At 41.8% G+C, this 26,441-nt stretch overlaps 1 protein-coding gene across 7 annotated transcripts in view; it reads left to right on the plus strand.

The window, feature by feature from the left end:
* LOC139131630 (uncharacterized) overlaps positions 1 to 26,441 on the plus strand; it is a 77,486-nt gene that overhangs the window by 37,032 nt on the left and 14,013 nt on the right. For 6 of the 7 annotated variants that reach the window (XM_070697761.1, XM_070697763.1, XM_070697760.1 and 3 more), the window contains exons 4-8: positions 10,233 to 10,392; positions 14,978 to 15,011; positions 22,103 to 22,250; positions 23,055 to 23,828; positions 24,285 to 24,434. In XM_070697761.1, coding sequence (XP_070553862.1) covers positions 10,233 to 10,392; positions 14,978 to 15,011; positions 22,103 to 22,250; positions 23,055 to 23,828; positions 24,285 to 24,434 — 1,266 coding nt within the window. Of the gene's footprint in view, positions 1 to 10,232; positions 10,393 to 14,469; positions 14,726 to 14,977; positions 15,012 to 22,102; positions 22,251 to 23,054; positions 23,829 to 24,284; positions 24,435 to 26,441 lie in introns of those variants that run through there. The other variant, XM_070697766.1, reaches the window with a different exon arrangement.

Below are 26,441 nucleotides of genomic sequence, written 5' to 3' on the forward strand. Positions count from 1 at the left end.
GTTGAAACTTTCCGATTTTCAAGGTGAAGAGGGTAATATGGGGCTTGGTTGAAAGTCAAGGATTAAATGGGCTGGCCTTGGCTATGGAGTATTGTTCCAAAAACAGATACATGCTTGTTATCTCTGGCACATTAAAATTGCCAAAGGTCAACGTCGGCGGACGAGGTCGCACATAAACTTGGGAAAGTTTACTATAGGAAATGGACACATGCGGCAGAGCTGACAAGGATGAAAGTGAAACATTTATACTCGGTATTGTCGTCAGAGGATTGAAGGATATATGTGCGACCTTGCCAGTGAAATTGCTGCGTCGTGCCATTGTACATCCAAGTTCACTATAACATGTCGCCATCACCTGTGTCACAATCCATTCATTTCAAATCATAGAAAATTGCTCTCTTGTCTGCTCTTCTACTTCTTAAAGCGCCTTTTGTATTCAACTCACAGCACCCCCTGTATTTAAGAAACAAAATGGCGCCCTTCTCGCTCTGAAGGAAAAACGCTGATCGATCCAATGACCCGTCCCTAATATCTGTTGTGTTGTGCCGCCGTAGATCGCCCCGTGGATAAAAATGTGCCCTATGTGTCAACTTGGTGACCGAAATCCGACAGATGTGTTAAAGGTAACGGGGCCAGGTTCAACGAGGCGAACGCGACCCAAGAAACCAAAGTGACCGTGAACAAACACTTGGCCCTCTGAAAGAGACTCTATTTTCACGTCTTGTTTGGAAAATTGGAAAGGTAATGTGAGGATAGCCGAAACTGAACAGAATAATTAGGTCAAGGTTGAGTAGTTAGAAGGGGACAAGGCACGTCGTGTTCAGTTTGTTCTGAAACCCACCCCTCCGCGTTCTGTGTCTACTTTCAAGTAATATCCTTTGCTTTCTGAGATATGTTGTTGGTAAAAGAGGTCCTCACAATTGTCAGTCACGGAGAGCCCCTGTAAAAAACGATCTTTTGTGTAATGGCACACCTTAGCCGACCCGACCGACCCCAGCCTTCCCTTGAGAGGGTACTGGTGGAATATATAAACGGCGAGATAGACATTTGTGCCGTAGGCCTCCGGGGAAGAGCCATTCTAACAGCGAGACAGAGATAAAAACAACAGCTCCTTGAAAAGGCGCTGTCCTCACTCTGCAGTCACTTATAGAGAATCGGAGTTTTTTCAACACCACTCCTAGTGGCCTCTTTATGTCGCATTTTTCTCTTTTCCCTACTTTTTTACGGATGTTGATCACCAATGCAAACTATGCTGATATCTCAGGGTCGGACCCTCCTCTTTTAAGTGCACCTACTCGGAGTTGTAGAGGCCCGTCTCAGCTCTGACAATCGGAGAACAGTCTCTGGGTCAGATGGCAATTGTACGTCTGTTGAACTTCCCTCGCGGTTTCTTACCGACAACCAAGGCAACGTTGAAGAGATTTCAACAATGCCATCTGTAGAAAATCTTCTGAATCCGAACTCACCTTGCCCGACGCACTTCACACAATGAGTTTTTTTTTAACGAATCAGACCAAACATACGGACAGACAAACAAACAAACTAACAGTACTGACAAAAACAAACAGAAAAGTTTGAGATGCGAAGTTGTCCGGTCATGTTGATTTAGTTTTCGTTGAATAACGGTCGAAAAGTGGTTTCTTTGTTTTCCATGCTGCCGATTTCTTGCCGCCCAGTACGACAGCTTTTCCGTAAAAGTGTGAGCTAGAACTCCGAACCGGACCAATTTCAATCCCGAGAAGGCAGAGATGACTTTTGTTTCGGCCGTCCATGGCAGATAGAAAGGTGGCCGCGGCGATGGTCTTCTCTCCGGTAACGGCACGTACCCCGTCGCTTTATGAATTTTCTAATCTCCGTATTAGAATGGAAGTTGCCAGTCTCTCCACAGGTCAGCGAGGATAGTGTATGCACACATTACATATACAGATATGGTGGAACAAGCACTGCAAACAAACTTCGACAATGTTATATTGTGATTTTAAGGTACCTAGGGATGTGGGAAACTAACCCAATGCCTTACAGTTCGCCCGTACTTTGTCAAATCAGAGACCGTATGGCCAAATACAATTTCAGAAAAAAGCACAACCCGCTACCCCTTCGGCCTTGCAAACAGTGTGGCACAAAATTTTGCCCTTAAGTTAGTATGAACTTGAAAGTGAAAGCCTTAAATTTTTGCTCAAACTTTCCTAAAGGAATATGTTAACACTGTCTTTCAAAATCAAAACTAAAAATAGGGGGTCACCGTGCAAATTTTTGTACCAGAGAAACAAATTACCCAAGATTTACCGATATTTGAAATTCAAAATGGCCGCCATCCCTGTCTATGGAGAAAAATAAAACTATCGATTTTCGAAAAACTAAGACTGCGATAAGTTTTCTCACACCGAGGGCTTTAAAATGAACCCCCACAAGTGGTAGACCAGAAAAGAAAAGTTTGAGAGTCGGAATGTCTGTCCCCGAGGTGCATTCTACCTTAATAACGGAGGGGAGTTCGAAGCCAAAACTGCCGACACAAAATTGAACAATTTCTACTGTTCCCAACGCAGCTTGCGAAGAGGAAAAAGAAATCGTTTTATACAAAATTTTAGCTTTCTTGAAGACCAAGAATATACTATCATGACAATAGATAACTGCCCTCAGTTGTATTAGAAACTTTGAGCATATTACCATTGCAAACGGTGGGGGAATTTTCGCTCTAACACAATATGACAAACAATTGTTTATCCAAACGAATCTATATGACCCATCCCCCTTTATATCGACAATACCGCGTCTTTCGGAATGCTGTGCTTCCATGTCTCGAAATATTCATTCCATGTTGTCTTTTTAATACAATCTCACGGTCAGAGGCGGCGTGTGTAAATTATCCCCTCTCTCGGTGGATATCATCGCCTGAATTCAACGGAGTATATAAAAATAACCTTTTCACTCTCCTGCAAATCTATGTTATTTTCGCATTATCATCAAATTTCACTCAAACCGCACGCACCTTATGTGAAACAAATACTTTCTTCCTCGGTGGAAGACAGCCCCCCCCCCCCCCCCACCTTTCAAAAATGCGATTTATAGCATGTAAACCATAGGGGGGTTCAATCTCCGATGATGACGATGATGATGATTAAATATTTAAAAATGAAGATAAATAAACATATATTTGGACTCAGTAAATTTGTTGTTATTGTTGTTGTTATTGTTGTTGTTGATACTATTTGCAGAAAAGAACAAAGTATGCGCTGCAAATTTCAACACAGCCTAACTATACATGTGCGTCGCAAATTCAATACAGCCTAACTATACATGTGCGTTGCAAATTCAATACAGCCTAACTATACATGTGCGTTGCAAATTCAATACAGCCTAACTATACATGTGCGTTGCTGCCTAACTATACATGTGCGTTGCAAATTCAATACAGCCTAATGTTAGGCTGTATTGAATTTGCAACGCACATGTATAGTTAGGCAGCAACGCACATGTATAGTTAGGCTGTATTGAATTTGCAACGCACATGTATAGTTAGGCAGCAACGCACATGTATAGTTAGGCTGTATTGAATTTGCAACGCACATGTATAGTTAGGCTGTATTGAATTTGCGACGCACATGTATAGTTAGGCTGTATTGAATTTGCAACGCACATGTATAGTTAGGCTGTATTGAATTTGCAACGCACATGTATAGTTAGGCTGTATTGAATTTGCGACGCACATGTATAGTTAGGCTGTGTTGAAATTTGCAGCGCATACTTTGTTCTTTTCTGCAAATAGTATCAACAACGACAACAACAATAACAACAACAATAACAACAAATTTACTGAGTCCAAATATATGTTTATTTATCTTCATTTTTAAATATTTAATCGTCATCATCGGAGATTGAATCCCCTATGTGTAAACCGTGAACATAGAGAAAGCCTACCAATGAGTGTATCTGACAATTGAGGGGGTTGCCACGTCTACCTGGGTACATAAAGGGTGATTCGTCTATTGAGGACAGCATAGGAAGGACACGGCGGTAAATGTTTCGCCAAATAAGAGTGAAATCCCCATCGACAGTAGCAAGTAAATAAGAGAGCACAGGTCTGACTGAGGCCAGGGCAGACAGTACGTCAGCTGACTGTTAAACAGGCAGGTGACTATTAAACAGGCAACAAAAATTGTTCGGTCTCTTCTCAACCAGTCCCGCTCGCGAAATGCGTGGCTTTCCTTGTTATATTTTGGGGTTTTTTTTCTGTTGTCAACATTCAACTAAGTCGGTCATCTGTTATTGCACTTGTTGAATGCTTGGACTCAATTCAGACTGAATCCGCAAAAGACTTCTCTTAGAATTGTGCAAACACAAATCCATTTTAACTTCGAAGTAAAGGAAATCGTTTTCTATATTTGGAACCGGCCGGAGACACAATACGGCCGCCACGTCGATAGACACGTTCAAAGAGGACTCCTTCAGCGCTTTGGCGAAACTCTTACCATTAGTTTGAAATTGTCATGATTCAAATACCATTTGACTTTCAAAAGAAGCGGGCCATTCTAGTATGAAAGGAAGTTAAAATATCTGCCTCCCGAACGGCTATTCAAACGAATGAAAGGGAACTTGACAAAGAGCGAAACATTGGTTCAGAAACGCCTTCAAGGGTACGAAGGCAGACCTTACTGCCATGGCTGCCGTTACTTTGGTAACAGTGTCACTCCCTTGTTGTGGCGTTTCTTCAGAAGTTGCATCATTTCTTGAGGGAAAGTTTAACGTGGAGCAACCGACTTGGAAAAAAACCACCAGAGGCTGCACTTTCCATCAGGTCAAATCGTTTACATAAAAAAAATGCGCCGTTTTGCACGCATCGCAATCGTGAAGAAAAACCGCAGGGCAAGTGTTCTCCAGTGAGGGGTGTACGGTTTCAGCGATTATGACTTCATTATCAGGAGATGCCACCTGTTTGCGAGTATATCAACTCAGCCGAGCGATGACGTCGTTGCCCCGGGAGAGAAAGAAAGTTACCCGGTGAACATTTACATAGGAACCTCGGTCAAGTCACACGTGATGGAATCTTGCCAATTATTCGATGTGAATGAAGGGTTACCCTAGACTGACTTTAAGTGGACACCCACTCTCGGTGTATCACATCCTCTGGAACATTGAACCCGGAGCCCCTCCTCTCACCAAAGACGGCCACTGACACAAGATGCCCGGGCAAAAAAGACCCAGCTGGTCTGGGTTCAGATCAAAAGTGCACAGTGAATGGACAAGAAATCCTTGATCCAATGCTTCAACTAAATGACAAGTGCTCCGTAAACAACATTAAAGGGAGCGGAGTGTTCGCTTTTCAGAGCTGTAAAAAGTTGGACGGTAAGATTCTAAGACGTCGAAGAATGGAAGTTTGGCGTTTGGTTACCCTAACCCCGTCGACGTCAGCAATAACTTTCGGTACAATTCCATTGTTTTCAACGATAGAGCCAGATTTCTGCGTTAGCAAATGTCGACCAGAAAAAAGCTATAGGATTTTTATAACTATATCGACTGTTCTATTTTCGTCTGCTAAAAACGCAACGGGGACAGCAAGCATTTGGCCAGCGCAGATGATATTTAACGACTTGTCGCCACGATTTGATTTACAGTGGAAAGAAAAAATGCATATCCCATGACAATAAGGAAAGCTGTCACGAGCTGATTTTGAACGTTCCAACACGCTGCAGGCATTGGAAAATAAAGTCAGCTAATGTGTCGAAAACATTCATAAACAGTTACGGGACAGGTAGTGTCATTCAATTCTGCTGTGGAAGAAAAAAGGCCGGACATCCCTTGTCCCAACAGCTGCCCTAAGGCACATTGGATGACCTGTCTGAAGCAAATGATTAAATATACCTTTAGAAGAAAAGAAACAACAAGTTTCAGAAGCATAGCGAAGCCGTGTGCCCCAGTAGCTTTAAGGTTCAATAATAATTTGAATTGAAAAAAGTTTTATAGTTTGTGTTTACTGATCGCTTTTGAGGGACACCAAGATTTTAATCGTACTGATTGACATTGAGATAGTAATGACACGTATTAATGGTGTATGTATGTCGTGTGCAGACTACAGCCATCCTCGTCCACTGTCAGAAGTTATATGACAACTCTACGGGTTTAGTTTCTGTGTAACGTGTTTCGTCGCGTGTGCACATGACATTTAAAAAAAATTACAACTCTGAATAAGGAAGCAACTTTGGCAATTGAGAAAATGGACGAGTTATTTGGTAACAAAAAAACACACTAAAATGCAATCTATTTATGCTTGTTATCTTTTGTATACTTCGTTACGTCAGTTTCGTTTTAACTTGATGAGTAGACCCAGAAAACAATAATAAAAATGATTTATATGAAAGTATCAATATTAGTTTCTGTTGTAGCTTCAATAACAGTTGTTATAGTGGCGATTACTCTAGCTGGGAATACCTATGGATGAAATGGATCAATTGTTTGTTTGTTTGTTCACGTGCGTGAGGAAACCTTTTCTGAACAACGAAAAAATGGGCGTTTTTGTGAATCCAAGTATTAAGATTGCAACCAATTTCGACGAGATCTTCTTTCACATTATTGTTTCCCAGGACAGTAACTGATTTTATACAATGTCCAAATAGTTGCTTTCATCTTTGTAAGTCAACAACGGGCAATGGCTTGAACAGTTTTAGCGTGTTCTCGAGTTCCGTTGCAGAGATTCTCGCGAAGATCAAGGGAATGCTGTTCCACTGTACAGGGTTTTCCTGTTTCCTTTGATGAAAATCAGAGGCAATCGGTAATTGCAGTGAACACAGATGCCCTTCCGCGTAGAGTATCAACCAAATGCTCCATAGTTGTGCCTCAGACCGTGGAGGTAGGCCACATACCTGTTTGCTGCCTCCGTGTTCAGACCAAGTTCAGCTGTGACAACGTCAGCGTACAATAAATTATTTTGGTAAAATGTTATTTCGCCACAGCCACCCACTACTGAAATTTAGGATGTGGCATTAAGTAATTCCAAAGATAACAGGAGGCATTTTTAACGGAAAAACGTAACATGATAATTGTTTGTGCGTGTGGTATTTTTACACAAAAACTCGGAATTACGTACACTCAGACAGTCACCTTGTCTATTTACAACAATGTGTGAAATTCCATAGCCCTTGTCTCTTTGATTTAAAAAAAACGAACAGAAAATAGGTACGGATAGTCTAGCTTTGCTTTTCAAAACTGTCTGCAGACTGAGTTGAATGACAAATTGACGCCCGATCTTTTTCGTTCACCGCTTGATAATTGGTCGTAGAATAATGACGTCATACGCCTTCGCACACTTTTCACCTTGTTGCAAAAATGAGTAAAAATACGTCCTTCTGTGCAATTCGTCTCACGAAGTTTGAAAGGGGACTTAATGGAAAAAAACAGGGTCAACGTAAGATCTCAAAATCCAGGCGAAGTAGGATTACCAGAACTGAAGTGCCATTTTTCCTTCATAAGTATGTGCGCCATCGGAATAAAGTCCTTCGTCTGGAGTTCATTGTCACCGTTGAATAGTTAAGGATGGGCTGTAGAACTTAATGCAATGATTGCAACGTTCCTTGATATGTCTGTGGCAACTCACCACTACCCTGACAATCATATTTTTCGTAAAATAACGACGTCACTGTCAGTATTGTCTGTCCAATGAAATACCTTCTCAAAATCAACCATGGTGGATTTAATCAATATGTGAGTGTCAAATGAAACCTCCTGGTAGCCTACGCGTAACGTTTCAAGTTGCAGTTTCTTTCTGAGTTTGGGAGAACATCCATGCTGGCGCATCTTTCGAGTAGATATATCCAAGCTTAACAATATGCCATCGTTCTCGCCGTCTGTAAGTACAGACCTGGATAAAAAACTTGTTTTTTTGTCAGGGCTTTTAAGATCGATTTCTTCTTCAGTGAATTTCGACTTTTTCACCAATAGGACCGACATCTCACACGATAACAAATTGGCAAAATTCTGCCAAAACGGCAAGTTTGTTCTAGTAACCTAAAACTGTATGGTCCAATCAGTCGAAAGCATTGAAAATTGATTTTTAGGACAACGCATGACGCAATGTGAAATATTGATAATGGACCGTCCAGTACATTTGCATACCGCTGACCTTTCTCCATCCTGTGTCTAAATAAATATGTCATATCCTTATCTGCACAGGTATTTTTATCAACCTACTAGTATCTGTCTGTGCGGCCTTACTGCACGTTTATTCGCTGTTGTCATAGCAATGGGATATCGACCTTTGACCCATGACTAGTTTGTGCAACGACATCTTTCTGCTTGTCTTACTTATCATTACCATTCACCAACAGCACGTCACGTTTTGTTGACACGGAGGTGTACATGTGTTTTACTACGGAAAGTCTTAAAGATCATCAACTCCAAGAAACCAAAACCAGGCTCAGCCATGGTCATGACATTGGACGGGAGAAACTGATGCAAACAATTTGCAACCCGCCGGTCTGCGCCGCCATGGTTTCGAAGTGACGTGCCCACACATTGATTACCGCAGACCGACGTAGGTGGCAGCTCAAACACAGATAAAACCGTCGAATAAGTCAGCCATTTCTGTCAACAAAATTCCGAAGCAGAAGAAATTGTTTTGCTCTAGACTTTTGTTTCAATTTTACTGTGACATGACAACTAAGAAATCAAACGGTCTTTACACATTCACCCAAAGGTTCTGCAAAGTGCTAAACGACATAATCTACTTTTTGTCTCTTTGAATTAATCCTTAAAACGTCACCTTTGATTAGGCACCAAACTTCTGTTCAGCGGATTACATCCCATTAGAATGTAGTATAAGATCTATTACTGCTTGCGCGATCCCATTTACCAATTAATAACGATGTCCGATGGCGTTTCTCACGGATGTTATACACCATGATGTCGTGTCTCCTTAACCCTTTGAGCGCCAAAACCAATTTTTTATCGCCTTTACAAAATATACCACAATCAATTTTTTTCAGAATGTTGCCAAAATTTTGATAAAAATCTGTATCCATTGAAATGTGATGTCTATTTGCTCCAAAATTATTGAAACAAATACAGAAAAAAATCATAAAATTGGTAAAATGTTGCACCCAATTTTGGTGGGAAAAATTACGGCACTCAAAGGGTTAAGTAAAGACTTATTCACCTGTGTCCATGATCTTGAAATCTCGAATTTAAATATCTGTGAGTCTGACAGCCGGTGATTAGACATCGCTGACCACTGAGAATCTCTGATATTATACATCCGTTTGCGTTGTCGGCTCCGGCTTAGACAGGCTTCGTTGCCCAGTGACAAACGACGCTTAGGCAAGCAAAAAGTGACCTTCCCTTCCTGTTGGCCGGCACTTGGAGGAAAAGTATGTCAAGATCACTTTATGTGGACCGGAAGTTAAAAAACCATACGCTCATCCTGACCTCACAAAATTCATGTAGACGCGAACTTGATCTTTCAAGTTGCCCATGCCAAAACTCTGAAGGCTGTGAACTCGATCGGCTGCGGTTTACCCAAATAAAGGTGGCGCTGTTACATTTTCGGCATATAGATGGTAGATGGAATGGCCACGGTTAGAAAGGCAAACACAGATGCCGCTCCGGAGACATGGGAACTTGTTTGAACAGGATCAATTAAAATCTGTGCAAAAGAAGTGCGAGTTTAAGGCCATTCCATCAGTTCTCCTGACCAGCCCGAAAGACTACATTAAAATATTCCCTCACGAAGTTTGTTATAGCTATTCACATCGCACCGGGTACGCTAATTCAGTTTAATGCATGTGGGATTTGTGTCACGGTGCGACGAATCATGCCCCGAATTAAGACAATAGAAATCGGGGTTATCTTGTTAAAGTTCACACAGGTGACGTCGACGTTTGCGTAGTGCATACCGAACAGAGCATGGTGATATCCTCACAAAATCTTGCAGTAACAGAGGGAAAGAACTGTGTGTCAATCAGTAATTACTTCACCGGAAGATAAATATCAACTCCTTCATTCTGATACGCCCACTATACTACATCCGATAGATATCTGGGCCAATCCCACTCCTTGAACTTAATCAACACATTAAAGAAAGGGCCAAGAAGCTACCTGACTTCTTTTCACCGTAACATGTGTAACAGGGTAAAGTAACCGTCACCAAAACGGATCTACACCACTAGAAAATTGTGCTTGTAACGAGGCTGTTTTATTTATACAAATTTATACATGTAAAAAGCTACTTATTGATTCATCAACAGACGACGAAGAGCCAACGCTATAGGTTCAGCCTTATTATCCAGGAATTGGAAAAGGCCGAGACACCCGACTACAAGACTACTATACTAACGTTTGTGAATAGCATTCTTCTATCGACGGAAAAACTCGAAGAGAGGATTCGTATCCGGAATGAACTCATAGGTAAGGTCAAGTTTCTTGTGTATTTTAATGGAGTACCTGTGAGGGCAAAGCTAGCGTGTACTACACACAATCTCTCCACTACTGCAGTGATGCCAAACGGCGCGATTGCCAAGACTTACTTTGTACACGATTTTCAAAACTGAACCAACCCGAGCGCATTTATTTCAAAGAAAAAGCCACTTGCCCGTGTTTTTAGGGTTGACAGTCTTGTATTAACGCCGCAAGAAACAAATATGACCAGGTGTGGTCGGTATTTAGGGCCTGTTAAACACATGTCTTTTCCATTAGGCACATAGCGATACCAGAGTATCATGGCAATCTGCGGCCCTCTCTTTCATTACAAATGAAACAAATGAACAACGTCCACAGGTCAGACCACATCGGTGTTGATACTGTGACAGGTGGTACCAATGACTGTTATCGAATTCGAAAACAAAAACAACCGTCCTCCATTTCTCATAATACTATGAAATGTGTGACATTAAAAAGAAAAAAAGTCGAGAGGCTTATCGGGTAAGGTGGGTTCTTGGATGTTACGTCAACTTCCGTCATGACAAGATGTCTTTCTCGATTTCGGCACGTAATGTACACATAGAGGTTTCGGTTGTTGGGAGACGCTAAGTAACCGATTACAATAGATAAAGTTTGAAGCAAATCGTTTGTGACCTTGGGAAATGTCTGTTTAACTTTCAAACGTAAGACACAGTTCCATAACGAAAGATGCTTGTTGACTTATCAACTCGATGCCGTTATTTCCATTTGTCACAATTTCATAACATAATTAACCAATTTTCGTTGAGTTAGAGATGAGTGACACCCTCCACTGTTATCAGTCCAACGACGGTGTCATTTAATTAACAGCGTACTTCATTTGGTCGTATCTATACTGTTCGTGCTACTGATTGGTTGATCGTCTCCGATGCATAGGTGGAAGCAAGCCCCCCCCCCCCCCCCCCCGCGTATTGACATGCTAGAGCTCTTTCGTATTGCCTGAACAAACAGTTCTCCGAGCTCCAGAGTGGGTTTTACTTTTCTCCGCCCATACTTTGTTTTGGACGAGTAAAATGGAGACTTCCTTTTCCGAGTTGGAAAAGAGAAAATGGGAATCGTACTCCAATATCAAATGTTAGTCGAGAATCTAGTCATGGCTGTCAGATAATGATTCAAGAACCATGCTGCGTTCTAACATATTTATGTTTACGTCAGGACCAAAATTTCGCAAATTTAAAAATATCTTTTTTGCATGGAAATTCATGTGTGTTGGTAGCAAATTACAGTCAATTGAACTTATGATCTCAACACGCTAGATTTTAGTCACTGGAATTTTCGGTTGCAGCACTACAACTTTCGTCAGCAGAATAACCCTAGCTATTCAGCATACACTACATCAGTTTACCAAGGATGTCAATATTTTTCTTTAATTGGATTTTCTATGAAGTTGGTTCATAACGTCGAAGCTAAGGGAGTAATATCTCTGTAACGTATGATGTAGACTTTCTAATTTTTGTCCCAGAAAACAAGTATATTTTCTTCTTCTTCAACCCATAGTAAGTTGAAATACAAAGTGTCATCCTTCAGGACACAGCGCATTGTGCACATGTTGCGTTGATGTTGTCGATAAATGAATTCTAGTGAGTACTGATATTCAGTTCTGAACACTAAAATGGACACTGTTCACAAAATAGGCCGTTGAGACAGGTTGTCCACCGGAAATTCCGACATGCTTTCTTTTGGAATGGAACAAGGAACTGCCTTTGAAAAACCTGAACAAAGATAATAGAAAATTAATCCAAACATACAGCTCGTGGAGCCTTCTGGAGAAGGCGATTGTGAAACATCGAATGGAGATCTGCCCGCTAACGTTTGAAAAACACTGAAGTCAATGACAGAGGGTAGTGAAATATTGATCATAGAACCAACTCTGTGGCGCGTAAACGTTTATCGTCGTTAACCCTTGACAGCATTCATGTGCTTTATGAACGCTTAAATCATTTCATAGCAAATGCGCCATCAATTGTCCGACGCAAAAGCTGAGCCAATAAAAGATACGCCATCAATATGAACGAGGTCTCGACATGGTTCTTCTAAAAAAAAAGACAGTCATCCGTCACCAGAGTCCAAATAATTGTGGTGCAAAGCCAAACATTCCAGCATTTTCATCAAACACACCCTGGCCTATCAGATTATAGCAAGACATGGGAAGGGCACAGATCTCTGAAACGGATGTCACACAGAGGGTTTAAAGTCCGCTTGAGAGCAATAATCTACCATTGTCAGGGTTTTAGCAGTTTTGCCGAATGTCTGCAATAAACTAGCTTTTGATTTTAATGACAGGCCGTTTCTAGACGATTAAACGCGTCCATATTATTTTAGTGTTCATTACAGTTCGAGTAAAACCGCAACTCAAAGTATTAAACTAAAATCGATTGATTGATTTCAAAACAGGTCTGGCGTAGGTGCAGCATTTTGCACACGTAACATTACTAATCTATACGTGATGGTGCGTTATCCTGTGGACTCGCCAACTGAGTACGTAAAGTCAAATAGACAATTTAAATCACAGTTATCGATCCTACAGCCCTATATATCATGGAGCGAAAACTGGCATTTATCTGTTATCTCAGCACAACAATGGATCGATTTCCCCGAGTCACAGTGGCAGCGTTTAGTCGCCTGCCAATATTACCATTTAATTAGCCAATTAACTCCACATGCATCCGTAATCCCTGATGCATTTAATCATTTTTAATCGAGTAGGAAGTTCTCACGCAGTAATTCGATAGGGACACGGCCATTCGTCTGCTAAAATATGACAGCCAAAACCGCTGTGATTTCATTGGAAATGATATACTCAGAACGGAAGGAGACGCCATGTATTCATTTCCCATATATACGTTCGTGTTCCTTCAAAACACATTGTGGTGACCCTCAAGTCGTCGATGTAACGTGCATGGGAAACGCTGCCATCACCAACTCAATACAATCCATCGCGGGTTTCCGACAGATCCCTTCTCTTTCCAGGTCAAACTCTTTCCTTTCAAAGTATTAGCTGTGAACTGAGCAGACAATATGATCTTCACGGTAATAGACAAATGTGCCTCGGAGATACACGAGCCACTATTTTCATGATTTTTGGGCACTCTGATTAGGTCGAAATCCGGTGTTTGAGCATCTTTTGCGACATGTGCATCTCTTTCGCTTCGTACATGACGACGTCGGCCCGCAGCGGGAATAACTGCCGACAAGCTAAAAGTGGCCGACATCTACGCTCACCCCAATTCCCTTGATTCTGTTGCATGTCAAAAGATAATGTGTCTTCCCTCTCAGCTGAAGGGGTCAACTTGGGAGCACAGGTCGAAGGTCATGGAACAAGAAAACTCGACGAATGAACTGGTGTATATACATTTAAACGTGTCAGTTGCGAATGTCTCTCTACCAAGCATTCTGAGTGCGAACTAATCTGATATTTTATAGTCTTAATTGATGTTTCTATTAATTTCCGTTAGAATTTCATCAGTAGGTAACCAAAATGAACCGCCATAGCCGGTATCACGTCTCAATTTGCCCCCAAGTAAATAAAATAGTCTTGACAACAGCATATACACATGGCTGACAGTGGTCGATGACTCATTCACTTAGCTATTAAAGCTGTACAACGCCGCATTCGGCGACCTGTAAAGAGAAATGCACGTGTTCCTTACGATACAAGAGGTGGTTAACAGTTACCAAAATTACGGAAGATGGCGCACTCTGAATTAAAAATAATCAAAATTATTTCAACTGATGGACCACCTCGCTGCATACACTATATGTCATAAGCAGGTGATGCGATTTTGGTTTCCTCTTTGTACGAAAGTGGAACCGTCCATCTCGACTCATCGTAATTGACTTAAAACCCGATGACTGTATGCAGTCAATGAAATGCGTGCATGCCGTGTAGTATTGGCTTCGCGAGTGCGGTGTGATGGATGGAAACCCCGCGAAATTTCCCCCTAGGTAACCGCCACATGCAGCTAACACTGCGTAGATTTCATCGCCACACATCCATCGCCCTTATCCGCCGCATCTTCTCAATGTACGGATGCTACAGTGATGTCTATATCATGTCGACTCCATAGCGACCGCGCGTCTAGTATTACATCTAAGAGCGAGCCGACCCCCAACAGCGCATTCCACTATGACCCATCTCGGGTTCCCCGTAAGTATCTCAACCCGGTGCTATATTTGCTTGTGACACCGCTGGCTTGGCTGTACTCGGCGCTTCAGCTCTGCGGACTGTGGCTGACTTGGCTCTGGTCAGCTGGGAAATCCATCAGCGTTGGAATTTGGAGGAGTGGGTATCCAGTTATTTTCTAACGATCACGTAAATAAGATGGTGGTCCCTTGTTTCCCAAACTTAGATAGACACAACACACCAAGATTTGTGTATTGCACACCCGGTTGGCACTTGTAATGCTATCCATCACATTGTGTTTAGTGGCATTGTTTGTGTCGGTGTGAAAGCAGTCAGAGTTAGTGCTCTGAGAACCAACCATCTCTCTGAGACAGCTCCCTCTAATCCGTTTGTTTTGATCTTTCATTCCAGGTCTTAAACTTTTGGACGTACTCGCCACTGTCAGGTAAGGGACGCCATTTTTACTTCAACTTTGTACAATATAATCACTGTTGTCTTCAAATGTGAACAAAGGACATAAATGACCCCAAAATCCATTTTTTATGTCAATGTTAAGCGCTCCACCATTGTGACATCAACCAGGTGGAACGTTCATGGGCATTCAAATCTTCAGCGTACTCAGCAATTTCTATACAGAATTACTAAGCTGTAGACGCAGATAATCCATCACGAAGTTATCAAGTCTGCTCCGAATGAAATTCCCCGGATGTCAGCAAGATGAGTTGTTTTCTCTCCAAAAATTCCGATGCTCTTCGTTTTAATAAACAGACGATGACTTCCTGCAGTAAAGAGTTCATTTAACATAATAAGTTGCGCGCTGATTTTGACGATTACAAACTCTTCCATTCTTGACTGGCGTTTTAATTAACCCCGATGTTTACTTCGGGAGGTTAGTGTTGTTTTTGTTGCAAAATATATTGCAGGGAAGTTGTAAAGCCTAAACCAACAAAAAAGTCTAACTGTTTGGAATGTGCGCCGGTTTACATATCACACAATGTTAATATTCCCCATTCTGTCAACAATGGTTTCCAACATGTGCATAACGTTGCCTTTATACTTCAAACAAAAGGCAGTGTGGTTTATTTTTCTTTCCTTGGCCAAAGAAGTTAGCTTTTAATCACATCCCCTGATCGAACGTATTCGCTGTGCTGCACTCGGATAAACTGATTAGTACCGTGTCACTAGCTCCAAAACTGGAATACCCGGATGAAATTCAGGGCACGTTGGTGTCTTTGTGACCCCTCTCAGCAGAAAGCCGTATCTGCAGATGGCATTTCTGCAAGGAAGAATATAAGATATTTTAGGTGTGCGGGCTCAATCCATACAAATCCATACACCATCCATTATGACAGTGAGAAATAGCAACCCTATTCTGGGCCTCAGGTTTGCAGACACTGAACCGTAGCATTGAACTGCAATTGCAGGAACATGGGTATCCGAATTTTATTTGCCCTGTGATTTGTTTTGCTGACCGTTTTTGCGTCGATGTTAGAGTTGACAATGGGATGGAATTTCCGAGGCACGGCAAGGATACTTTGGCAGCAGCATACTTGCTGTTTTATTTATATTACACACATAGAGTGTGCAAAAATCCTACGCTATGCACGTGGTCTGCACCGCCACTTTCATTCATTCTTCAATTAAGGAGATAATTGGAATTGAACGAGGTAGATTTTTTCATTCATAATCAAATATTCTAAATGGCTTTTAACTTAAAAATTATAGAGTGCAGTGTTTTCTACGGTGGCATGATTTACAAATCTCAGGATCGAATACGGTGATTGAAATTTCGCAATGTCATTTTTGTGTGTGTGTGTGTCTGCATGCATGATTCATTCATTTCATTGACTGCGAAGGCAGTGAACGTGTACAATCCGTGGCACAATTCGGCCAACCAATAAACCAATTTGCATTTTCAAAAAAGAAAATCGAAGTGGAGCTAATTTTCAATTTTCAAATGGTTTTATCATCTTGATTATTAACTTTTAGGCCTATTTGTAAATTTAAAATCTTTGGGCTGAGATTGAAATATAGGAAACAGGTGTATACTGCTGTGAGGATGGCACTTTACGGCCATTCAAATTTCCCTCTGACAAACTCTATTTCCCACAATTCGTATTTCCGTTTTTTCAATTTCCAATATACCAAATGTCCGATTTTCCCATTTCATTTGGGGCGTGGCCCAGTATCTTTTCATACTATGGCGGAAATAATTGTATCGAATTGGAATTAAGGTGTAACATTTATCTCAGTGTGACAAATGTACTGGGGCGGGGCTTACGATAATTAGCACAAGATGCTTTTAAAAATTAGCTGGAATGAGGGACTGGTCAGTTTCTTCGGCCTTGGAAGCCGGTTGATTCATGGGGGTCACCCTGTTTTTCACTTTGGTGATGGGGTCACCTATTTTGTAATGCCCAATTAGGGGGACAGTGTTTTTAAATTTCGACATGGGCTCATACTTGCCTAAAATGCATCGTGCTAGCCATGAATTTCATCATTCAGTTTCATTTTTCGGCGCGCCCTTTGGGCGCGTAACTTTACTAATATGAGGTTATTACGAAAATACTTCAAAGGATGCACGAGGACATAGGCGTAGCGTATCGCTCGACGCGAAGCGGAGGGTGATGCACGGCGCCGATGTCATAGTGCATCCTTTGCGGTATTTTCGTGATAATCTTATTATTATACATCTTACATTCTTCACTGGGACATCAAATTGTCTAGCTGTGCAGCTATATGTTGGCGGGATAGGGTGCGTGGCTACGAATGTCATCAAAAGGTCAACCCCGCCTTTTGATGACCCGCATAGCGGCGCACGCTGCCACGCCAACAATAGCTGCTTTTCCAAATTGTCAGAGTAGTGACCGTTTTAGTGCAATATCAACATTTTTTCTTCCGATTTATAGTGCAAATGTAGAACGCTATCTCAGACGGCTTCTGCAAGCTCTGGAGTGTGTGTACTACACACGTACGTACAGAGCGCGCGAGGCTGAACAAACTGGCCAGTCCCTAACATCGTCTCACATATATACTGGAAGACAAGAAAAAAACTGTTCTTTGGATGGTAGAGTGCGCGTGCACTTCAGGCAATGAATTTAAGTTGGTGCGTTCAGCCGCAAGAAATTCAAGAAATGGGTGAAAAAGGAAGAAGTCACCGCGAAATAGGTGTTCATCTCCAAAATGTTTTGCCCAGGGCAAGTGGTATCTCTGAACGAACTGTTTGACGATGATGTCTCAAACATGATATCAAACGCCTTTAAGGTCAAGATTTTGATCGGGTTGGAACAGGTGCAATTTATTAAGTGAGCCGGCATACGGATTAAAACTATGATTGGTTACTTAGATCATTATGAGGAGAACATCATTGCGTACAAAGATTGACAGCTGAATCAGATAAAATTAAATGTGGATGCCGCGCTCTGATTGGGCTGATGATTGTCACAATTTACACAATGTTCCAGTTTGCGACGTTGACGGGAAGCGCGCAAAACTTCAGCAGGTCAGGTCAAACTGATCATATCGGACTTTCCTTTCCGGCGGCCGCAACACTATTGTTCTTTGTATGTTCGTTACTCTATCCGTTGATCGACTTGCCCGCGCAAACAACTGTCACAATTTGATGCATTCCTAGGCCAAAGATAGATACTATCAGCTGCCACGCCCCAAATGAAATGGGAAAATCGGACATTTGGTATATTGGAAATTGAAAAAACGGAAATACGAATTGTGGGAAATAGAGTTTGTCAGAGGGAAATTTGAATGGCCGTAAAGTGCCATCCTCACAGCAGTATACACCTGTTTCCTATATTTCAATCTCAGCCCAAAGATTTAAATTTAGAAATAGGCCTAAAAGTTAATAATCAAGATGATAAAACCATTTGAAAATTGAAAATTAGCTCCATTTCGATTTTCTTTTTTGAAAATGCAAATTGGTTTATTGGTTGGCCGAATTGTGCCACGGATTGTGTACGTTTCACAGACTCAGCTCCCGCTATTGAAATGAAACAACAGACGCCGTCGCGAATGTATTTCCACAGCTGGTTCGCCATACATATATCCATCATATCATTTTTCCTGTCCGCGACCCCGCCTCGCACATGTGCACATCATCATCAACGCTTTGATCCATCTGGTGCATAACGTTGAAACACGAGGAGATAGTTTTAACTTCCAACCAAAAAATAGATTCAATACCCTCGGAGACAAGTACGTCAGATGTTTCTTAGCGAAGAGTAAAAATAAAAGCAAAGGGACCTAGACCATATATTGAGAAACCGGGGTTAAGTTGGGTCATTTAACTCGCTGATTCATGTGGTGTGATTCCGTATGTGGAACGGATATATTCTTACTCATCGCGGGCAACTTAGCATAAGAAACGTATTTTATTAATTATGTGGGTTACGACATGATATCCTCGATGGGGAAACAACGAGTACTAAAACGTGTTGCGAGTGTTTTCAACGCCAAAGAACGACGTTCTCTAAAATCAAACAATATGGCGATCGTCCACAAACCCAAATTTAGAAGACACACTGGTCTGCCGGCGGGCCATGTAATTGGTACAAATTAACATTCAGATTTACATAAACGAGAGCAGATTATCGTCAGATGAAGGTTTTGATTCATTTAAACAAAGGAACAAATGACGGACAAGAGATAAAATCAATCGGTTATAATAGATAACATCACTGGATGAAGTTTCAGACGGTCTCTATTTTATGTCAAATTCACCAAAAGGGCAATGTTTTAATGACTATGCATGTCAATTGAAAGCGACGGCGTTGTCGTATGAATATGTAGGATTTTCACTTCGCCAAGAGGTAGACCCATTCCAACTATATAACGGACAATTCCCAGAAGGGTAAATTTGACCCGTTTAAAGCAACCCTGCGTAGACGAAGACATTGGCCTTTTACTCATCACCATGGAAACGTTTGTCGGTGTCTGAACAGCCCTATGGTAATTGGAAGACTACTTATTCGTCGAACTGGGTAGACTCCGTCACGTGACTACCCATCCTAAACACGCAATTTCAAGAGAAAAACAGAAATTACACGCAATTTATGTCATGACATTACGATAAAGAAAATATATGCAAATCTCCCGAAGAAACAGGAGATAATGATGACTGACGCATGTCATTGTGTCTTGTGTTCTAATGTTGGTGGAAGACATCATCAAACGCCCTGCTTGACAATATCAACAGTTTCTGTGAGGGCTTACATCTGTATAACTGGGTGGAGGGTCTGTTTGCGCTTAAAAGGTTATGTTTTTTGCACATTCCTCGTCTCCGCGAAGAAAACAGGTTACGAGACCAACAATACGACAATTTACGGTTGTAAACTGAGAGGCGTGGAACACCAAACTATATAACGCTGTATCTTGCACAATGTAGGGAGTTACCGACAGCACTGTACGGGTGACAGCGTTGACGCACGCCAGATTCTCCCTTTTATTTGGCATTGCTTCTTACGGGCATAGGATAATGATTTTTAAAATGCGAATAAAAGACATTTTGCACAATGGAGGAAACCGACATAAAGTCCTAAATAATGACCATAACGACATCACGTGATAGTACGGTACACAGGCGGATGAGACGTCCTAACAATGCAGATCATCGAGATAATTATACGTCAGTGAAAGGGGCAGCCAGGTTGGCCGCTAGGCTTTGGCGTACCTGCAAAATCACCATCCTTGTTCGTCATTTCATGCCCCAGAAGTTCGTAAGGTCAAGCTTTACCGAGACCCGGCCGCAGTAAAAGAGGTGGAAAAAATACGACTTAGTCTCCAGGCTCATTTCCTGAACGTGTCTGCGCTTCGTCGCACCAACTATGCATGCTTATCTCACATATACGGGTGTTGAGGCTAGAGACCACTCTCTTAATTGCAAAACTTTGATGAAGGATAAAAGAGCTTTTCATATTGACGGATGGTACCGTATGAAAATTAGCTTCCATGAAAGCTGAAAACATCCTGTGTACCTACCATCAGCAATGGTTAAAACGAACAGCATGAACAGGGTACCGACGTTAGCCAGTCAATTATAATGATCTGTAACGTTTAAAGTAACAGTCGTGGACGCTAATGATGTGCTGTCCATTCAAGTTTTAAAGCAGCATGCGACTACCCAGTTTTTTAAAAAACAATCTTTAAGCCAAGTACCTTACATTAAAATAACCATGATCTTCAAAAATGGCTATTTCATCAGAAAACAATTATTATTGTGCAACGTAATGTGCCAAAGGAGTTTCGTTTCGCTGCTTTTCTTTTGCAGTTTGTGATTTACGTTGTCACGTGATTGGCATTAAGGTAACTTACACGTGCTAACAACATAATTCTACATCTTATCCAAACAAATCAGACCTTAATTCGCAGTGCCTTTCCCTAGTGTCGTATATATGTATGTTGCGTTCTCGTCGGTCGCGTTGACAGGAGAGTACTGGATGATTATTCAATTTGCCCAAGGAATAACAAAAAATCACCCGACGACAAAAATGGCGCGCTTCTAAAAAGGGAATGTCAAAAGTTGTTACTGGCGAGGTTGCAGTGAAGAATGGGACATAGGACATCCCCTTTCATGGAAATTATGTCCTCGCCCTGTGTCGATAACACGCAAACCTATAGAAAGTCTATTATGGCTATACAAATCAGTATTTTGTGTTTTCTCAGCAATACTTGAACGTTTTCATTATTTATGTCAGCATGTCGTGAACCGCGCGTCTTTTTACGAGGGTCAACAGACCTTAGTTTGTGGTCTTAGGGACACTTTGCCCTTATTGTACTGTTAAACCTTTGAGAAATCGGTTTGGCAGTTTTACCCAGAACACATACACGCATGTTTCAACCCAACTATAGGGAGGGTTGCCGACTGTGAAACAAAGATTTTCAACAGAATCGACTATTTGCTCTCGTGTGGATCTTGTTTACAACTAAACGCAATGGGAACTGCAGATGCAATTTACTTCAGCCAGCCGTGAAAACGCGAACTTTTAAAGTAATGGGAAACCGTCTTTCGGCTTAATTCATTAAAGCGCCAACATCTCATAAGTGAGTAAGTCAGCCATCTGGAAGTAAGCTCCAAATTCTTCTCCTTAGAGATAACGGGGTCACATATCGCAATGCATCGTGGTAATGACCTGCGGTTTTTTTTCTGTGCATGTGAAGCACCATTAACAACACAACCGTTGCATGTAATTTAATTATTTTCTGTGATTTTCCTTTCACACACGACTGTGATTCACATTCGTGTCTTCAGAGAGTGAAATGCTAAACTATTTTACCCCTCACCCTGTTTACCCGACTTGGGATAAACTGCTCAGCTCTCGTGCTAGCTGACAGTATATCATCCAACCAGACGAAGTGGCAGAGATTTCATGTCAAAAATATATGTACAGTATTCGCCAGAAATAAATCAACACTCATAACTATTAAAAACACAGACAGTCGAAGCGAGACTATGTTAAAAACTAGTATTAATCATCGAAAGGAACTTCACTGAATGTTGTCCTCCATTTTTCTCTCTTCCTGAAGGCGTGGCGCAACAGCTGAAGACGAAGACTTGACCGTTCAGCTAGAAGTATTTGACGATTCTAAAGTTAACGACGATGAACATTTATCCGGTCCCGAGGGAGTAGACTTAAGTAACCACCTAGACGTCTTCCATGCCATATTCAGACAGGTAAATTACCATATTCTTTCATGACGTCACCGTCAGACACAAAAAAGAAGGGTCCCATTCAAAAGCAGAACGCAAAACACAAGACTGACACCGGGCATGTGACAACTGTCAGAGTGTTTTATTATAGTGGCGGTTATTTGGTGCACTGCGAGGGAGTTCAACCGTTTCGAAGAAACAGCAGTAAAAGACGTTCTGTGAGTCAGCAAAAACGATGCGACATGGTAGAGCTGGGCGCTTACATTAACACAAGATCAAAGTACTAGTATATACCAAACTCTCAACTCAAAACAGTACTCGGCATGAAGGGGACGCTATATTACTAGATTGAAAATGATGAGGAACGATGGATTGTTCCGCTAACAGAGACATTTGATTGATCGTGGTGTTGTGTCTGAATGTAAGAACGCCCTGAACTCCAGCCCCAAACAACAGAAAGATGGACTATTTTTGTGAAGAGATATAATTAAGTACGAATTTGGCATGCAAGTGGTAAAGGGTATCAGTTATCATATAGACGCCCAAGGACTTTGTTAAGAGATTCCTCACCGGACTTACTACTGTATCAATTTACATTGCCACCAACAAAATTGAAATTTGAAAGTTTAAACCTGTGACAACGGAGAGAGAGAGAGAGAGAGAGAGAGAGAGGGAGGAAGGAAGATATCATGTTCCTTGTTTTAGACACACCGCGCCAAAAAAAATATTTCAATTGCCTATCACCGCTTTTTGGCACCGGAAAACTGTCATTATTTTTTTCCAACACTATTTCACCACAAAACTTATTTCTTGTTTCTCATCATATAGGTGTATGATAGTCCACAGTCGACGACATTTCTGACTATTCTCCAACATTTACTGCGTCTGGATACGAAAGACACGATCAGTGACGTCATCTGGGAGGTCACTGAGAGACTAGTGCATCGGGCGACTTTGATCGACAAACGAGAACACGGGGAAAGGTTGTTGCAAACCGGCGAGAAGGAACTGGAAAAAGCGGTTGACAGCCTCAAGCCTAAATCCGGGAAACAGGGTAATTGTTCCTGCGATTGCCACGCAAATGTCTCGGGGACGGACAGCGCAACGGAAAGCGTTCAAAGGGTGCGAAAGACTTCGAGTGCAATAGTACCACCAGGAATGTGTGTTAGGGACGCGCCTTTTACAAATACATCTCAAGTTGGTGCTACAAACACATCTCAAAACTCAAGAACTTCAAATTACGGTGTGGACTCGACAGATTCTGGTATTTCGGCAGCGGGTAAAGGACCTGCACCGCCGCCACCTCCTCCACCAGCCCCCTTTCTAGGAGGTGCTCCCCCTCCCCCTCCTCCACCACCACCACCACCACCAATGGGAACGCCTATCCCTCCGGGTGGCATACCGCCTCCGCCGCCTATGGGAGGGTTTCCGCCGCCCCCTCCTCCGCCCGGTTTTGGGGCACATGGACACACGGGTATTGGACAAGTTTCTCCTGTGGTGCCAAGGGTCAGACCCAAAAGTAAGATGAGGACACTGAACTGGAGTAAGATCCCGGTACACTCTGTGATGGGCAAGGACAACATATGGTCCAACGTATCTCAGGTATGTAATAAGAGAAAAAAAACCAAACAAACAAGCAAAACAAATATAGTGTGTAAGCAAAGCTAACCCCCAGCATTAAGCATCTAAAGTTCGGCTTTTTTTTATTTAAAATCTAAAACACGGCCGCTCTTGCTGTAACTTGGTGAAATGACTCTGTTTTGAAGTATCTGCTCTCCACGAAAGAAAAATAGAAAAGATGTTGCGTCATGTTATTGCATGTGTCATATAGCGTGTCCAAGGTGAGATGAAACGTAGAGGAAAATGCACGTCATATAGTTTTTCCCCATTACAACAATAGGCCTAAATGTATTGACAACTTTAAAAAGTACCCAACTAGGAGGAAATGGTGATTGCCGCGTCGCCGGTATGTAACAAATTCTGCTGAATGCATTTTTAAAACTCTCCTCAAATACCCGCGAACTAACGCTTTCCTCTCCATCGATTTTAAAATTTCAGGTATGCAACGGATTCTCGGTAGACTGGGAACAGGTAGAGGAGTTGTTTCGCCAGCAAATCGCCGAGAAGCCCGTGACGTGCAAGACGAGGGACGGTATGTTTGCTGGCAACGTGGAGACCGACTCCAAGAAGAAGAAAGAACCGACCGAGGTGAGCATCTCTTATCGTCATGGTGACGGATGATTGACACATGTGTCCGTCAGAGCACTCTTGAAGGGCAATCTTAACAACCACACTTCTGAGTCAGTTTCCAGTTTCAGTCAGAATAGCGGGAGTTTTTGTCTTCGGGCCCCAGGAAGCGAGGGTGTAACGGTCAAGATATCTTGGGATTTATTTACAGATATAAATATCCTGACCGTTGCCATACTTTATTAACTATTGCTGATGGCAATGTTGAATGGTGCAAACAGGGAATGCGAAGTGTTATGATGTTGGCATACAGTCACCGTTACTCTGGTGTTGACAGCTCATGTAGATCAATATTGTGTATTTATTCCATACCCAGGACAATATTGTAAAATAAGTGCTCATTTTCAATAACGTAAGATCCACCGACACAAGAGCTCCCTATGCGTGCAACTTCAAAGGAGTGTTTTTATTTGCAAATACATTAGTTTATTAGCTCATCTGTCAGGCATATACATATGTAGATACTTACAGACATATACATACATACATACATACATACATACATACATACATACATACATACATACATACATAGGTACATACATACATACATACATACATACATACATATATAGGTTACATACATACATACATACATACATACATGCTGACAGGCAGGCAGACAGATAGGTAGACATACAGACATACACAAATGCACTTATATACACGTTTTTGTGATTCTATCGTTCATGGTGTAAATGATGCGGATGACCTCCGTTTGTGGAATTTTTTATCAAAAATTTGTAAACCATGCCCAGGGTGCTGGGAGGGTATTATACAAAGATAAAGGTAAAAACAACATACCGAGCTTATCGCCATGGCAACGGAAATGTGATCGCGATCCTAGCTAGGAGCAAGTACTCGACTGCTTTAAATAGTGAATGAGCAATAAGGAGACACCATTGTGATGTTTGACCCTATCGTGGAATTTTTCAACTAACTTGTGTTGAGATGTACCAATCGAAACAACGGTATTGGCGCCGGAAATGTGTTTGTTAAGACTGCTAAAAAGCTGTTTTCCTCAACAACGAGGCAAGCCCGAAGGAAGACCAAAATACTGCGCGTCAGAGACGGGTGGAATGTTTGCCCGGACAAGGCAGAGAATAGATATACGTTTTAAATTTCCAGTGTGTGGCCTGCGCGAGGGGTGGGGGTGGGGGAGTCGGAGAAATAAATAGTGAACGTGAGCGAGCTAGAAAGAGGGTCAAACGCATGGGCAGAGACTGCGCCACAAACGCTTAAACGGGAAGAGAAGCGCACACAAGACATAGTGAGGCAACTGGTTTTTGGTAGGCACATGGCCTAATGCACTCAGTCTGTGTACGAAAAATTATAGAAAGCAGCGAGAGGTAAAAAAATGCGAAGATTTTCGGTACGGAAGGGAAGAGGAATTTTCGAGGAATATCAGTCATAATTTTTTTTACAGCAGTTTCATAAAACTATCATGCAGAACAAGCTGATTTCTGCATACCCTGCCCAAGTATATATGTGAAATACAGTGTTTACAAAATGCGATGTTATTGATACATGACATTCCGTCGTCGACGATAACACTAGCTATTATTCGCCAATACAGCCTGTGTCTGATAAGTTTAACACACGGCATTTCGGAGTGGAACAAAAAGCTTTATTTCCTTACAAACAACCCCCATCCTCCAAATAAACGGAGAATACGCGAAAAGTTACAGCTAATGGACCCTGAAGTGCCTGTTACTGCGGAACGGTCGCAAAATGATTCCATATTGAAGTTTTGAATTCGTCTTGTTCAGGCGCCGGTCAGCTCAATGGGTCCCAAAGTACTTTTGACGCCTAAATCATGTTTTCCATTCTCATGATATGCCCTGTCTACCTCAATGTTTGAGTCAAACTTTCGTAACCCCCGATATCCTCTACGCAGACGCATCCATCGTCAACAATCAATTTGTTCTCGCATCGGTGAAATTTTCTCACATCTCAAGAAAAAAAAGA

Source organism: Ptychodera flava, chromosome 4 (assembly GCF_041260155.1).
Source record: "Ptychodera flava strain L36383 chromosome 4, AS_Pfla_20210202, whole genome shotgun sequence".
Taxonomy (NCBI): Eukaryota; Metazoa; Hemichordata; class Enteropneusta; family Ptychoderidae; genus Ptychodera; species Ptychodera flava.